The sequence below is a fragment of the Entelurus aequoreus genome, linkage group LG14, assembly GCF_033978785.1.
Source record: "Entelurus aequoreus isolate RoL-2023_Sb linkage group LG14, RoL_Eaeq_v1.1, whole genome shotgun sequence".
NCBI classification, from domain to species: Eukaryota; Metazoa; Chordata; class Actinopteri; order Syngnathiformes; family Syngnathidae; genus Entelurus; species Entelurus aequoreus.
Window position 1 is genome coordinate 31,706,574 of NC_084744.1, and position 17,130 is coordinate 31,723,703.

The window sequence follows — 17,130 nt, forward strand, 5'->3', positions numbered from 1 at the left end:
GATACAGCCCGTCTGTCAGTTCCGAACCTAACTCGTCCAGAAACGACTTAAAGGCCTACTGAAAGCCACTACTACTGACAGTTTATATATCAGTGATGAAATCTTAACATTGCAACACATGCCAATACGGCCGGGTTAACTTATAAAGTGCAATTTAAAATTTCCCGCTAAACTTCCGGTTGAAAAACTCCTTTGGACATGACGTATGCGCGTGACGTCACGACGGCAACGGAGGTATTCGTACCCAATGTGTCACCGTACAAAAAGCTCTGTTTTCATCTAACAATTCCACATTATTCTGGACATCTGTGTTGGTGAATCTTTTGCAATTTGTTTAATGAACAATGGAGATTGCAAAGAAGAAAGTTGTAGGTGGGATCGGTGTATTAGCGGCTGGCTGTAGCAACACATCAAGGAGTACTTACTTGGATAGCAGACGCATCTGTGATCGGATGAAGTCCTTCGTCGCGCCGTCGATCGCTGGAACGCAGGTGAGCACGGGTGTTGATGAGCAGATGAGGGCTGGCTGGTGTAGGTGGAGGGCTAATGTTTTTTATCATAGCTCTGTGAGGTACGGTTGCTAACTTAGCTTCAGCGTCGTTAGCAACAGCATTGTTAAGCTTTGCCAGGCTGAGAATTATTAACCGTGTAGTTACATGTCCATGGTTTAATAGTATTGTTGATCTTCTGTCTATCCTTGCAGTCAGGGATTTATTTATTTTGTTTCTATCTGCATTGGAGCCAGATGCTATCACGTTAGCTCAGTCGCTAAAGAGCTTCGCTGATGTATTGTCGTGGAGATAAAAGTCACTGTGAATGTCCATTTCGCGTTTTTGACTCTCATTTTCAAGAGGATATAGTATCCGAGGTGGTTTAAAATACAAATCCGTGATCCACAATAGAAAAAGGAGAGAGTGTGGAATCCAATGAACCCTTGTACCTAAGTTACGGTCAGAGCGAAAAAAGATACGTTCTGCGATGCACGCTAGTCCTTCACTTTCACGTTCCTCATCCACGAATCTTTCATCCTCGCTCAAATTAATGGGGTAATCGTCGCTTTCTCGGTCCGAATCTCTCTCGCTCCATTGTAAACAACGGGGAATTGTGAGGAATCCTACCTCCTGTGACATCACGCTACTTCCGGTATAGGCAAGGCTTTTTTTTATCAGCGACCAAAAGTTGCGAACTTTATCGTCGTTGTTCTATACTAAATCCTTTCAGCAAAAATATGGCAATATCGCGAAATGATCAAGTATGACACATAGAATGGATCTGCTATCCCCGTTTAAATAAAAAATAATAATTTCAGTAGGCCTTTAAACTGACCTTTGGCTCTTATAAAGTTAACAACTTGTGTTACTGTGGTCATAACATGTTCCATCTTTAGGGCTTTAGCACACAGTGACTCTTGATGTATATAATGCAGTGATAAACAGATAGCTCACCTGCACAGTTCTCTTCCCGCATCTTTTCACGAATCCTGCCCACCAGTCCATTCTTTTTACCACTCATCGCTGGCGCACCATCAGTGGTTAATCCCATGAGTTTATTCCACGGCAGGTTTATTTCAGTTACCGTATTTTCCGCACCATAATCCGCACCTAAAAACCACAATTTTTCTCAAAATCTTTAAGCCTTATATATGGATTAATATTAATATTTATTTTCATAAAGTTTAGGTCTCGCAACTACGGTAAACAGCCGCCATCTTTTTTCCCCGTAAAAGAGGAAGCGCTTCTTCTTCTACGGTAAGCAACCGCCCCCATAGAAGAGGAAGCGCTTCTTCTTATACTTTAAGCAACCGCCAAGGTGAGCACCCGCCCCCGTAGAAGAAGAAGCGCGCGGATATTACGTTTCATTTCATTTGTGTGTTTCTGTAAAGACCACAAAATTTCTCCTACTAAGAGACACGCGTACAAGGTTCCACTGACTTTTGATATTCATGTGAACCGCACTGTGGATACAACGGGAGAACGTACGGTGAATATTCGACTTCACTGTGGTTCTAGCTTGCCATGCTAACGGCCAGAAACTTCCACCCACGGTGATATTCAAAAGGAAGACCTTGCCAAAAGAGAACTTTCCAGCCGGCGTCATCATAAAAGCTAACTCGAAGGGATGGATGGATGAAGAAAAAATGAGCGAAGAGACCGGGTGACTTTTTTCACGCAGCTCCGTCCCTGTTGATCCACGACTGCATGCGCGTCCACATCACAGATGGTATCAAAAAACAAGTGAAGCACACCGAAGAAGAATAATTCGAGGGATTTGTGGATGAGTAATAACTTCAGAAAGTGAGCTTTAAATGTTTATTTTGTGTGTCGTGTGACACTAACGTATGAGCAACGTTGAGTTATTGATGTTGCTATTGCTCTGCACTATTTTGAGTGTTACTATTTTTGTGATTGCACATTTGCACATTACATTTTGGGAGTGAACAGAGTTGTTAGAACGCTGGTTTGTAATATATTATTAAAGTTTGACTGACCTATCTGACTGTTTTTTTTTACATTCTCTTTAGCGTAGCGTAGGTGCGGCTAATAACACGGGGCGGCTAATAGGTAAACAAAGTTTTGAAATATGCCATTCATTGAAGGTGCGGCTTACAACACGGGGCGGCTTATGGTGCGGAAAATACGGTATAGATTTTTTTTTTTATTAATCTATAGATTATTTTTCCTTTTACCGATTATTTTTTTATTTAAAATGAAGATGAAAAAATAAATGTAGGCCGGTTTTTTCAAAAAGCATGGCTTTTATTTACAAAAAAAAAAAGTATGGCCACTCAGTCACCATTGACAACAACATGACAAAATATTCTGTAACAATGTAAACATTTAAAACTTTTAACATTTAACAAAATTAAAAGTAGCTTATTTGCTTTTTAATGTGCAAATATAAAAGTAAACATCCAGTGCAAATCTTAATATTCTGCAATAGTATACGCATTTCAATATAAAAGTATTGCTTATTTTGCTTTAAAATGTGTAAAAATAAAGATAAACATCCAATACAAAAAAGTGCAAAACGAAATATTCTGTACCAACAGTGTAAACATTTCAACAAAAGTGAAAGTATTGCTTATTTGCTAAAATGTGCAAAAATAAAGATAAACATCCAATACAAAAAAGTGCAAAACAAAATATTCTGTAACGGTGTAAACATTTCAACAAAAGTAAAAGTATTGCTTATTTGCTAAAATGTGCAAAAATAAAGATAAACATCCAATACAAAAAAGTGCAAAACGAAATATTTTGTAACAACAGTGTAAACATTTCAACAAAAGTAAAAGTATTGCTTATTTTGCTTTAAAATGCAAAAATAAAGATAAACATCCAGCACAAAAAAGTGCCAATCTAAATATTCTGGAGCACTGTAAACATTAAGTATTGCTTTTAAAATGTGCAAAATAAACATCCAGTCCAACACAGTACACAATAACCAATTCTACTCATTCCAGTGAGTGACTAACAGTTGTAATGAAGAAAGGTTAGCATGTCTACATGCTCTGGGGTGAGGCTGTTTTTTTTCTTGTTTACAATATTCCCAGCAGCAAATATTCTGTAACAACAGTGTAAACATTTCAACAAAAGTGAAAGTATTGCTTACTTGCTAAAATGTGCAAAAATAAAGATAAACATCCAATACAAAAAAGTGCAAAACGAAATATTCTGTAACGGTGTAAACATTTCAACAAATGTAAAAGTATTGCTTATTTGCTAAAATGTGCAAAAATAAAGATAAACATCCAATACAAAAAAGTGCAAAACGAAATATTTTGTAACAACAGTGTAAACATTTCAACAAAAGTAAAAGTATTGCTTATTTTGCTTTATAATGTGCAAAAAATAAGGATAAACATCCAGCACAAAAAAGTGCCAATCTAAATATTCTGGAGCACTGTAAACATTAAGTATTGCTTTTAAAATGTGCAAAATAAACATCCAGTCCAACACAGTACACAATAACCAATTCTACTCATTCCAGTAGTGACTAACAGTTGTAATGAAGAAAGGTTAGCATGTCTACATGCTCTGGGGTGAGGCTGTTTTTTTTCTTGTTTACAATATTCCCAGCAGCTGAAAATAGGCGCTGTCACGCCAAATTTCTTCCCCCCTACAACCCCCCCCCCCCCCCCCATTTACTTCCGGTCACGTCATCCCATAGCTTGTGTTTGTAATTTTTAATTTTTTTTTAAAATAATATAGCGTTAACAAAACGTCTGTATTAATCGGACAAATTAACTTGAGGATATTCCTGACTGAATGCACATTTGACTCGTGGACATATGCGGAAATGAATAACAGTAAGTAAATGGAGGGGGGGAAATTTGGCGTGACCGCGCTCAGAAGGGGTCGATGTGGCTGGAACTGAGAGGTAAGACCGATGATGATAGTATGATTAAAGTGAAAGTTAATTGTTCGTTTGTACATAGTATATGTAACTGTTAATGTTGTAAAAGGTATTTGCACAACTAATTAACGTTAGCGTTAAAGAGGAGCGCATCTTTGTAAACACTGAACAGGCACGCCAAACGCGTCTCTCAGAGCGAAACGGTGTTTTATTTTATGAATTTACAACGCAGATACAAATGACACATTAATGTTTTTGTGTAATGATGACAACGTATACTCACGCAGACGATTGACTAGTTGATGGTGATGGCAAGAACGATGTCGGGTGTTTTCTTTTCAAATGTTCGTTCATAGCCATTGTGCTGCTATGATAAGCCATTCCCGCTCGACACAGTGTGCATACAACAACATTATTAGGCCGTTTATTGAAATACTCCCACACTTTTGACGACTTTTGGGGTGCTTTTTTCCCCTCGCTCGCATCGTCTGCTTTGCGCTACGCCATGACGGTAGTGTGACGTAAATATGCGACGCGTCGACGCACAAAAACGGCGTCGACGTATTTACGTAACCGATGACGTCGCCGCGTCGTTTCAGCCTTAATGTTGTACTCCTTAGTTACCGACACGTTGGCTCCACAAACGAGACAAACAGGTCTGTCTTTTACATATATAAACAGATATTCTGTCTCCCACCTGTCCAGAAAAGTTCTATTTTCTCCCTTCCTTTTCGCCATTTTTGGTAGGGGTAACACAGTGACACTGACAGTTGTAGTATGAGGCCGCAGCAGGTCTGGGAAAGAGGCACGGGGAGGCGGGGTGAGCCGGCCTGCTTTCAGCCGAAGCGTTGCGCAAGAACACGGATCGCTACTGACCCAGAGGAGAGAGCATGGCTGGCGCGCCAAAACAACAGCGGAGCATTATGGGATTTGTAGTATTAGCTGTGAATGCGGTGTTACAGCGGCACCACCGCTGTATAATACCAGCGGGCCAGCTCTAATGTTAATTTGATATTGCCTCAATGGCCAAATGAAATTACACATCGGGTCAAATTTGGCCCGCGGGCCAGAGTTTGACACCAATGGACTATGGCATCGGCACGGACATGCGCACATTTTCAGGGCTTATGCAGATCTCAAATACAGATCAGCAGGTACCAGAAGGTAAGAAAAGTTGGTTTTGCATAATATTGTGAAACAAAACACCAGATAATATGTCTGCTAATGGGTGCCATTTTGCGGTCCTTATACACACACCAATAGTAATACTTGTATCTCTGACTACGGTAGCCGTAATGCAGGGGTGCTCATTACGTCGATCGCGAGCTACCGGTCGATCGCGGAGGGTGTGTCAGTCGATCGCCAGCCAGGCATTAAAAAAATAGTCCTAAAAATGAGCGATCATAAATCTTCACTATGACGTCACTTTCGTCACTTGATTGACATTCACGGCACCTGAGAGTCTTCTGAGATGACGCTGGCTGCTGTAGGCTCATTATTAAGAAAAAATTACCGACAGGATGAAGGCGAGAGACACTTTTTATTTCAACAGACTCTGGCGCCGTACCTGTCGTCAAAACTCCAAAGACCGACTGCACAGTTCCTGCCTTCACAATAAAAGCTCTGCTTCATCCTGCCTGCGCTAAGAGTCTCAGAAAGCTGGCGTGCACAAGCTAGCAAGCTACGGAGTTTGCCGCAAATGTATTTCTTGTAAAGTGTGCACTGTATATAAAGGAGTATGGAAGCTGGACAAATAAGATGCCAAAAACCAACCACTTTCATGTGGTATTGGACAGAAAGGAGGACTTTTTTTCTCCATTTGAAAATGTGGACGTTATCAGCACCACTGTCTGATTCCTATCAAAGCAAGTCGTCAGAATCAGGTAATACACCAACTTATATTCTTGACCTCATGAAAGAAAGGAATCTATATGTGTTAAACATGCTTGCATTATCTTTAAACACCTTTAACTTGTTAACAATATTAACTATATGTGTTAAACATGCTTGTATTATCTTTAAACACCTTTAACTTGTTAACAATATTAACTATGTGTGTTAAACATGCTTGTATTATCTTTAAACACCTTTAACTTGTTAACAATATTAACTATATGTGTTAAACATGCTTGTATTATCTTTAAACACCTTTAACTTAACAATATTAACTATATGTGTTAAACATGCTTGTATTATCTTTAAACACCTTTAACTTGTTAACAATATTACCTATATGTGTTAAACATGCTTGCATTATCTTTAAACACCTTTAACTTGTTAACAATATTAACTATATGTGTTAAACATTCTTGTATTATCATTAAACACCTTTAATTTATTAAAAATATTAACTATATGTGTTAAACATGCTTGCATTATCATTAAACACCATTAACTTGTTAACAAAAACGTATATTTCATAAATAAGTAAATATAAATTATATATATGAATGAGGTTGATCCCCGCGACTTGATCAATTGAAAAGTAGCTCGCCTGCAGAAAAAGTCTGAGCACCCCTGCCGTAATGGGTTGACAACCCATTAAGCGGTGGGGCTTCAAAGTCGTACTAAAAACATTTTGACAGATTTTTGAGCACCATGTGTAATGTTCTTTATTTTCAATGGAACATATAACGTTTTGGTGTTGTTTACTGGCGTCATATTGCAGTCTACATGTATCTTTTATGTATGACTACCATCTACTGGTCACACTTATCATTACACCATGTACCAAATAAAATTGCTTTGAGGTCAGTAAGCACAAACAGAATTATTCCGTACATTAGGCGCACCGGGTTATAAGGCGCACTTTCGAGTTTTGAGAAAATGAAAGACTTAAAGGCCTACTGAAATGTTTTTTAAATTATTTAAACGGGAATAGCAGATCCATTCTATGTGTCATACTTCATTATTTCGCAATATTGCCATATTTTTGCTGAAAGGATTTAGTAGAGAAAATCGACGAGAAAGTTCGCAACTTTTGCTCGCTGATTAAAAAAAAGCCTTGCCCCTACCGGAAGTAGCGTGACGTCACAAGCAGTAGTGCTGCTCACAATTCCCCGTTGTTTACAATGGAGCGAGAGATATTCGGAGCGAGAAAGCGACGATTACCCCATTAATTTCAGCGAGGATGAAAGATTTGTGGATGAGGAACGTTAGAGTGACGGACTAGAATGCAGTTCAAGACATATCTTTTTTCGCTCTGACCGTAACTTAGGTACAAGCTGGCTCATTGGATTCCACACTCTCTCCTTTTTCTATTGTGGATCACGGATTTGTATTTTAAACCACCTCGGATACTATATCCTCTTGAAAATGAGAGTCGAGAAGGCGAAATGGACATTCACAGTGACTTTTATCTCCACGACAATACATCGACGAAGCTCTTTAGCATGAGCTAACGTGACAGCATCTGTCTCAAATGCAGATAGAAACAAAATAAATAAATCCCTGACTGGAAGGACAGAAAGAAGATCAACAATACTACAATCAGGAGACACCGAACCAAACACTGGACATGTAAATACACGGTTAATGCTATGCCGCCTGTTGAAGCCTAGCAATGCTGTTGCTAACGACGCTAACTTAGCAACGGGACCTCGTCAGAGCTATGATAAAAACATTAGCGCTCCACCTACGCCAGCCAGCCCTCATCTGCTCATCAACACCTGTGCTCACTTGCGTTCCAGCGATCGACGATGCGGTCGGCGGCCCGGAGACGCAGGAAGTCAAGGTGAGGTCGCCGGCGCTAGCGTCTGCTATCCAACAAAGTCCTCCTGTTTGTGTTGCTGTAGTCCGCCGCTAATACACCGATCCCACCTACAACGTTCTTCTTTGCAGCCTCCATTGTTCATTAAACAAATTGCAAAAGATTCACCAACACAGATGTCCAGAATACTGTGGAATTTTGTCGAAGAAAACAGCTTTGTGTATTGTGTCCAATAGGGTCCAAACACTTCCGTTGACCTCGCGACGTCACGTTCATACGTCATCCTCCAAAGGCGTTTTGAACCGCAAGTTTCCCGGGAAATTTAAAATTGCACTTTATAAGTTAACCCGGCCGTATTGGCATGTGTTGCAATGTTAAGATTTCCTTTAAAGGCCTACTGAAACCCACTACTACCAACCACGCAGTCTGATAGTTTATATATCAATGATGAAATCTTAACATTGCAACACATGCCAATACGGCCGGGTTAACTTATAAAGTGCAATTTTAAAATTCCCGCCACACTTCCGGTTGAAAAACTCCTTTGGATATGATTTATGCGCGTGACGTCACAAAAGCAACGGAAGTGGTTGGACCCCATCGGACCCGATAGAAAAGCCTCTTGTTTTCTTCAACAAAATTCCACAGTATTCTGGACATCTGTGTTGGTGAATCTTTTGCAATTTGTTTAATGAACAATGGAGACTGCAAAGAAGAACGTTGTAGGTGGGATCGATCGGTGTCTTAGCGGCTAAGTACAATACTGTAATATCTGTGATATTTGCATTAGTGTACTGTGTCTTTAAGGGTTTGGGGAACGCGCATGCGCGAGTGAGTTGGCGGAGAACTTGAGTGTGTGTGAGCGTGAGTTTTGGCTAACAGCAGCTTGTGTATGTGTGTGCGTTACTTTTTGAACTACAACCAGTTACCGCTTGTTAATAAAGCGATTGAGCAGTGCATCCTCGTCTGTGTGACTCCTTCTCCACTGCGGGGCATTACAATACTTACAGCAACACAACAAGGACTACTTACCCTGACGCCTAGCCGATGCTTGCCGCCAAACCCACGGATGAAGTCCTTCGTCGCGCCGTTGATCGCTGGAATGCAGGTGAGCACGGCTGTTGATGAGCAGATGAGGGCTGGCTGGCGTAGGTGGAGCGCTAATGTTTGATCATAGTTCTTTGAGGTCCGGTTGCTAAGTTGCTAAATTAGCCTTAGCGTCGTTAGCAACAGCATAGTTAAGCCTTACCAGGCTGAGAATTTTTAACCGTGTAGTTTCATGTACATGGTTTAATAGTATTGTTGGTCTTCTGTCTATCCTTCCAGTCAGGGGTTTATTTATTTTGTTTCTATCTTCATTTGAGAACGACGCTAGCATGTTAGCTCAGTAGCTAAGTGTGTCACCGATGTATTGTCTTGGAGATAAAAGTCACTTTAAATGTCCATTTCGCGTGCTAGACTCTCATTTTCAAGAGGATATAGTATCCGAGGTGGTTTAAAATACAAATCCGTGATCCACAATAGAAAAAGGAGAGTGTGGAATCCAATGAGCCAGCTTGTACCTAAGTTACGGTCAGAGCGAAAAAAGATACGTCCATCACTGCCTCTCAAGTCCTTCACTGTAACGTTCCTCATCTACGAATCTTTCATCCTCGCTCAAATTAATGGGGTAATCGTCACTTTCTCGGTCCGAATCTCTCGCTCCATTGTAAACAACGGGGAATTGTGAGGAATACTAGCTCCTGTGACGTCACGCTACTTCCGGTACAGGCAAGGCTTTTTTTATCAGCGAGCAAAAGTTGCGAACTTTATCGTCGATTTTCTCTACTAAATCCTTTCAGCAAAAATATGGCAATATCGCGAAATGATCAAGTATGACACATAGAATGGATCTGCTATTCCCGTTTAAATTAAAAAAAATCATTTCAGTAGGCCTTTAAGTGCGCCATACAGTCCGAAAAATACGGTACATGAACAAAGTGAGCTTCTTGTCAGTAATTCACAATCTTTTCTTTCGGCTACTTGCAATTCTCCTCCACCCGTTTTCCTATGTTGGTGACACTCGCTTTAATGTTGGAGATGGAACTAGTCATTTTTATACAACGCTCACTTTTAATGTACACATTGCTTTGAAACCGTAGGAGACACATTTTTATTCAAGTCAATGTTTCAGTTTCAACCGCCTGCGCACAGCGGCTCAATTGACCTGAAATCTGTTTGTGTGGGACAGGAAGTCATGCTAGAATGAATGCTAAAAAAAAAGACATCCATCGTCGTGTCTTTCATAGTGATTGTGAACGATAGGCAACATTTGAAAAAAAAAAAATTCCAGTTCAGCTTTAACACAAACAGTTTATTATGTCCTTCAAGAGGAGCAGAAGCAAATAGTCGGTCCTGCCATTCGAGATCGTGTCTCGAGCCTTGCCGTCCATCAATTCACACATTCAAGTGTCTGTGACGGCACGGACTTGACTCGTGGAAAAGACGACAGTTTTGCCTTGCAGAACCACAACTTTTTTTTTTTTTGTCGCAAACAACAACACAACAGTAACATCATCCCTGGCGAGTGTTGTACACACATACATCTTATTCACCTCCTTCTAACCCCGCCCTCGTATCAGCTGGTAATTGACACAGGCCCCCATATAGCTGCCCGGGATATGCCTGTTATATGATTCTTTAATTTTGGACCTTTTAGAATCAGCATTTTTTCGTTCTTTAAATGATAAATGGGTTATACTTGTATAGCGCTTTTCTACCTTCAAGGTACTCAAAGCGCTTTGACAGTATTTCCACATTCACCCATTCACACACACATTCACACACTGATGGCGGGAGCTGCCATGCAAGGCGCTAACCAGCACCCATCAGGAGCAAGGGTGAAATGTCTTGCCCAAGGACACAACGGACGTGACTAGGATGGTAGAAGGTGGGGATTGAACCCCAGTAACCAGCAACCCTCCGATTGCTAGCACGGCCACTCTACCAACTTCGCCACGCCGTTCTTTGTGTCAAGGAGGTGAAATTAGGTCTGAAAACCTTTGACAAGTTGACCTCATGTCCATTAGAACTTTTCAAAGTGTAGAATACCATCCGCCTTAGACACAATATTTTACTTTGAAAGTAAACTGGAACATTTATTTTGTGTTTATGTATGACTTCCTGTCCCACACGAGCAGATTTTAGCTCAATTGAACCGCCTTGTTGTGTCGACCACTAAATATAGAAGCCAGGCGGTGGAAACTGACACATTGACTTGAAAACAAAAAACGGAACGAGTCTGTCGCCGTGGCGCCGTCGTTCCACATCCAGTGGAAATCCCCGGTTACACTTACAAACGTTGCTTGGCGAGATAAACGAAGAAACCATACTTCGGGTTCAAGGCACGAAGCAAAAGGAAATAGACTTTCAACCCACAGCACTCGCAGTGAGAGAACTCGACCACAAGGTAGCGTCATAGCAGAGACAACCATACAGAATACAGATTTACACTGTAAACGACCTAATCTTTTCTCCAAGTTTATACATCAGTAACTGATATTAAAATCACAGGGGGCGCTGGAGCCTATCCCAGCTACACTCAAGTGGAAGGGAATCAGAATCAGAATAGTTTTATTGCCATTGTTTGAGAACGGGTTAACAAAAATTTTCTTGGTGCAAACGTGCAACATGAAACACATATAACACAGATTTGGTAATAAAAGGAGCTGTAACTGAGCTATCAGATCTTGTTATAGACTTGGAAGGAATTCAAGGAGCTGCTGTTAGGAGTTATTGTTCATTTCAGCTGTGATCCGACCCACACGCCTCCTGGTCCTGGAGGAGAACAAGTCCTGGAGGGATGGGAGCTTGCAGCCAATCACCTTCTCAGCAGCACGTACGATGCGCTGCAGTCGATGCTTATCCTGGACTGTGGCACCGGGGAACCACACGGTGATGGAGGAGTTGAGGATGGACTCTATGATGGCTGAGTAAAACTGCACCAGCATCTCGGTCGGCACCTTAAGTTTCCTCAGCTGCCGCAGGAAGTACATCCTCTGCCGGGCCTTCTTGATGAGGGAGCTGATGGTCGGCTCCCACTTGAGGTCCTGGGTGATGGTGGTGCCCAAGAAACGGAAGGAGTCCACAATGGAGACGGGGGTGGGAGAGTCAATCAGGGTGAGGGGGGATGGTGGGGCTGTGACTTTCCTGAAGTCCATGATCATCTCCACTGTTTTCTGGGTGTTCAGCTCCAGGTTGTTGAGGCTGCACCAGGACGCCAGCCGGTCCACCTCTCTCCTGTAGGCGGTCTCATCGCCATCCGAGATGAGCCCGATGAGGGTGGTGTCATCCGCAAACTTGAGCAGTTTTACGGACTGGTGATTGGAGGTGCAGCAGTTTGTATACAGGGAGAAGAGCCAGGGGGAGAGTACACAGCCCTGAGGAGTACCAGTGTTCGTGGTTCGACTGTCCGAGACAATCTTCCCCAGCCGCACGTGCTGTCTTCGGTCTGTCAGGAAGTCATTGATCCAACTGCAGAGGGAGTCGGGCACGCTGAGCTGGTAGAGCTTGTCTCGTAGCAGTCCAGGGAGGATGGTGTTGAAGGCAGAGCTGTATGGCAATATAGATTTTAGGCCATAATGCCCACTCGTAAAAAGTGGTCTTCTTTTCCTGTGAATAATGTTGTAAAGAGCATTGTGTTTGTTTTCAGGCCAATTCATATATTAACTTGTTTTTTTAAGTACATGTGAACTTACTGAATGCCTCTTGTGACTGAGCAAATCTGGACATTTCTCAAGCATGTTTGTCATTTTGTGTCCTGCAGACGTCTGTAAAGAACAACTTCTGCCTGAAAAACAGGAGTGTAGTAACTTCAGGATGGTGAAAGAGAATCCATCAAAGAAGACCAGGCACCACAGACCCTCTGGTGTCTCCTTTTCCTCTTTGACACAGACCCTTTCCTGTAAAAAGGAAGAAGAAGACTCACTGACGCCCCACCTAAAACAGGAAGAGGAGGAACACAGCATCAGTCAGGAGGGAGATCATCTTGAAGGACTGGTGGAGTTCCCAGTGACTGGTGTCCCTGTGAAGAGTGAAGATGATGAGGTCAAAGGTGAAAGTGAGGAGAAGAGAGAGGCGGAGCCTCCAAGCAGCAGCTCAACACAACACATGACAACAGAAGCTGATGGAGACCACTGTGGAGGATCACAAGCAGACAAGCTCTTAGCGCCACTATCAGATAGTGAGGACACAACATCACACTCTCCTGACACTAATGATGAACATGATAAGACATGTCACACTGACAACACTCACTTTAAATGTTCTCACTGCGACAAAACCTTTAAACCCCTTAGTCATCTGAAAAGACACATGAGAATACACACTGGTGAAAAACCTTTTTCTTGTTCAATCTGTGGTAAAGGTTTTGTAGAAAGTTTTAAATTAAAAATACACATGAGAACACACACTGGTGAAAAACCTTTTATCTGTTCAATCTGCAGTAAAGGTTTTATAGAAAGTTGCACATTGAGAGTACACATGAGAACACACACTAGTGAAAAACCTTTTTCTTGTTCAATCTGTGAAAAAGGTTTTGTACAAAGTCATAATTTCAAAGTACACATGAGAATACACACTGGTGAAAAACCTTTTATCTGTTCAATCTGTGGTAAAGGATTCGTACAAAGTCCCAAATTGAAAGTGCACATGAGAATACACACTGGCGAAAAACCTTTTTCTTGTTCAATCTGTGGTAAAGCTTTTGCACAAAGGTCATGTTTGAAAATACACAGAACAACACACACAGGAGAAAAAATATTTATTTGTTCAATCTGTAGTAAAGGTTTTGTTCTAAGTAACTATTTGAAAGTGCACATGAGAACACACACTGGTGAAAAACCTTTTTCCTGTTCAATCTGTGGTAAAGGTTTTGTAGAAAGTTTTAAATTAAAAGTGCACATGAGAACACACACTGGTGAAAAACCTTTTATCTGTTCAATCTGCAGTAAAGGTTTTGTAGAAAGTTGCAAATTGAAAGTACACATGAGAACACACACTGGTGAAAAACCTTTTTCTTGTTCAATCTGTGGTAAAGGTTTTGTTCTAAGTAAATATTTGAAAGTGCATATGAGAACACACACCGGTGAAAAACCTTTTATCTGTTCAATCTGCAGTAAAGGTTTTGTAGAAAGTTGCAAATTGAAAGTGCACATGAGAACACACACTGGTGAAAAACCTTTTTCCTGTTCAATCTGTGGTAAAGATTTTGTTCTAAGTAAATATTTGAAAGTGCACATGAGAACACACACTGGTGAAAAACCTTTCTCCTGTTCAATCTGTGGTAAAGGTTTTGTAGAAAGTTGCACATTGAAAGTACACATGAGAACACACACTGGTGAAAAACCTTTTATCTGTTCAATCTGCAGTAAAGGTTTTGTAGAAAGTTGCAAATTGAAAGTACACATGACAACACACACTGGTGAAAAACCTTTTTCCTGTTCAATCTGTGGTAAAGGTTTTGTTCTAAGTAAATATTTGAAAGTGCATATGAGAACACACACCGGTGAAAAACCTTTCTCCTGTTCAATCTGTGGTAAAGGTTTTGTACAAAGTCACAATTTGAAAGTACACATGAGAACGCACACTGGTGAAAAACCTTTTTCTTCTTCAATCTGTGGTAAAGGTTTTGTGTTAAGTGAATATTTGAAAGTGCACATGAGAACACACACTGGTGAGAAATCTTTCATATGTTCAATCTGCAACAGAAGCTTTTGTAAGCGATCAAACCTTGTAAGACACATGAGAACACACCCAGGAGAGAAAGTGTTGAGTTGCAGTGTGTGTGGTGAAAGATTCTCTTCTAAGTACCAGTGTAAGAAACACAAGTGTGCTGGTGAGAACAGCAGCAGCAAATGAAACTGCAGGATTTGAAATAAACTGTCAAGACTTTAATTTGGACTTTCTAACAACATCAGCACATATAACATGTGTGACATTGTTGTTTGTGTAACAATCTTTTTAATATGCTTCTACATTTATAGATTAGATATTTTATATTGGTGCTTTTTTCATTAAAGTGCAACATTGTGTACTTTTATTAAACATTGAACAGAACAATTTGACTGAAAAGGTAATAGTAAACAGTACAAGACATATTTTACATACAATAAACATTTTATGTGTATATATATATTCATAATACAATTTTAGACTTATTCGTAATAGTGTTTTTTATAGGTGTTTGAAATATTGAAGTATTACATATTTCTAATTGTTAATGATCCCATAGATTAGCACCTTTATATGATATACATATGTACTGGTTCACATCTGAAACATCTTCTGGACCACTTCAGGAAGCATATTGTTATTTACTTTATACATCATTTGAACAGTTGTCTTTTATACAATTTTAAAAATGTGTAACTACTAATCTTTTGTTGGGTCTCTATAATCCATTTTATTAATCATCTTTATTACTCTCTTGTAATATGATTGTGTGGTGATTGTTTTATATGTATGTACTCGGACATTTATGCAATAAAAACGTGAGAGAAAATGGCTGAATTGTTTTACACACATTTGTGGATTATAAAAAAAAAATCCCCATGGCCTCAATAAACAAACAGGAAGTCCCAGAGAGTACTTTGGACTGCGTGGTATGCTTTGATACACAATCCACTAAATTATTTATTCTAGTCTTTAATCGTTTGTTCTTCCCTTGAGCTATGCAGCGAGAGGAACATGAGGGGAAAGAAGTCGAAAGTGGAGCCATGAAAATGCTTTCAACCACAAGGAAGCTGCTGATTTACTTAATAATTGTGTGTTTTTTCTGGTGTGTAAACATTTAGTTATTTAATTTTACATCCTCTCATTTATTTCTTTTTTCTCACCTCGGTCTTCGACATACTTAGGCTACTTTTGTATTTCTCTAAGTGTTGGAACATTTGATTTGAGCATCTTCCTGGTTCAATTTGTGTTTGGAATCACAGAAATATCCGCACACTTTCTGTGCATCTGGTTTTTGGAGTTGTTGGGAAGAAAAAAGTCTGATTTGAACCATCCTGGCAAGTGGCTTGTTCAGTCTCCTGACCGTGGCTTTCTCTCAAGGTGACTCCATAATTGTTCACAGAAATGATGCCTTAGCTTGGACATATTACACTCACATATCTTTCACTTGTTCCCATTCCAGACGATGCTGTTGCTATTACGACTCTTGTAACGACAGGGAAGTTCTTCTTGGACTGGAATATTTTGGTGTGTATGGTGAAGTGAATTAGTGAAGTGAATTACATTTATATAGCGCTTTTTCTCAAGTGACTCAAAGCGCTTTACATTGTGAAACCCAATATCTAAGTTACATTTAAACCAGTGTGGGTGGCACTAGGAGCAGGTGGGTAAAGTGTCTTGCCCAAGGACACAACGGCAGTGACTAGGATGGCGGAAGCGGGGATCGAACCTGCAACCCTCAAGTTGCTGGCACGGCCGCTCTACCAACCGAGCTATACCGTCTACTCTCAAGAACTGTTCCCACTTCAGTCAGGTAAGCAATATATATATACTGTGTATGAATGTTCTCATTCATCCAGGTCATTGTAATCTCAGGGCATTCAATCGATCGCAACTGGACTGGTTGGTTTGTCTTAGAAGACTATTCGCCTCTGATCCGAGTAGGTCTCAACAGTTCATGCTCATAGACTTAGATTGGTCAGATCTAGTCTTAGACTTAGATTGGTCAGATGTAGTCTAGCGGCTAGTGCCAGAACCCTAAATATGTATACCAGTCCAGTTGCGATTGCTTGAATGCCCTGAGATCAACATATATACTGTGTATTCTTCTCAGGGTCACATGGTTGTGAGGGCCATGACTCTGTTTTAGTTCTCAAAGTAAGGCCATACAGCAGGGATATTAAACTTAATTGTTTTGGAGCCCACACATTTCCAGAAAGCTAAGAACTGAGGGGCTTCTGTTACAGAATGCAGAAAACATTAAAAAATTAAACTCAGCCGTCGATATTGACAATAAAATGTTGTTCTTGCAAATGTTGGATATGAATTCAAACCATAACCAAGCATGCATCACTATA

At 40.5% G+C, this 17,130-nt stretch overlaps 1 protein-coding gene across 11 annotated transcripts in view; it reads left to right on the forward strand.

The window, feature by feature from the left end:
- Positions 1 to 15,593, forward strand: part of LOC133664731 (zinc finger protein 431-like) — a 129,424-nt gene extending 113,831 nt beyond the window's left edge. For 10 of the 11 annotated variants that reach the window (XM_062069592.1, XM_062069595.1, XM_062069601.1 and 7 more), the window contains one exon: positions 12,867 to 15,593. In XM_062069592.1, the coding sequence (XP_061925576.1) occupies positions 12,867 to 14,959 (2,093 nt within the window). In that variant the 3' untranslated portion in view covers positions 14,960 to 15,593. Of the gene's footprint in view, positions 1 to 11,849; positions 12,221 to 12,291; positions 12,845 to 12,866 lie in introns of those variants that run through there. The other variant, XR_009828612.1, reaches the window with a different exon arrangement.
- The last annotated feature ends 1,537 nt before the right edge of the window (positions 15,594 to 17,130 follow it).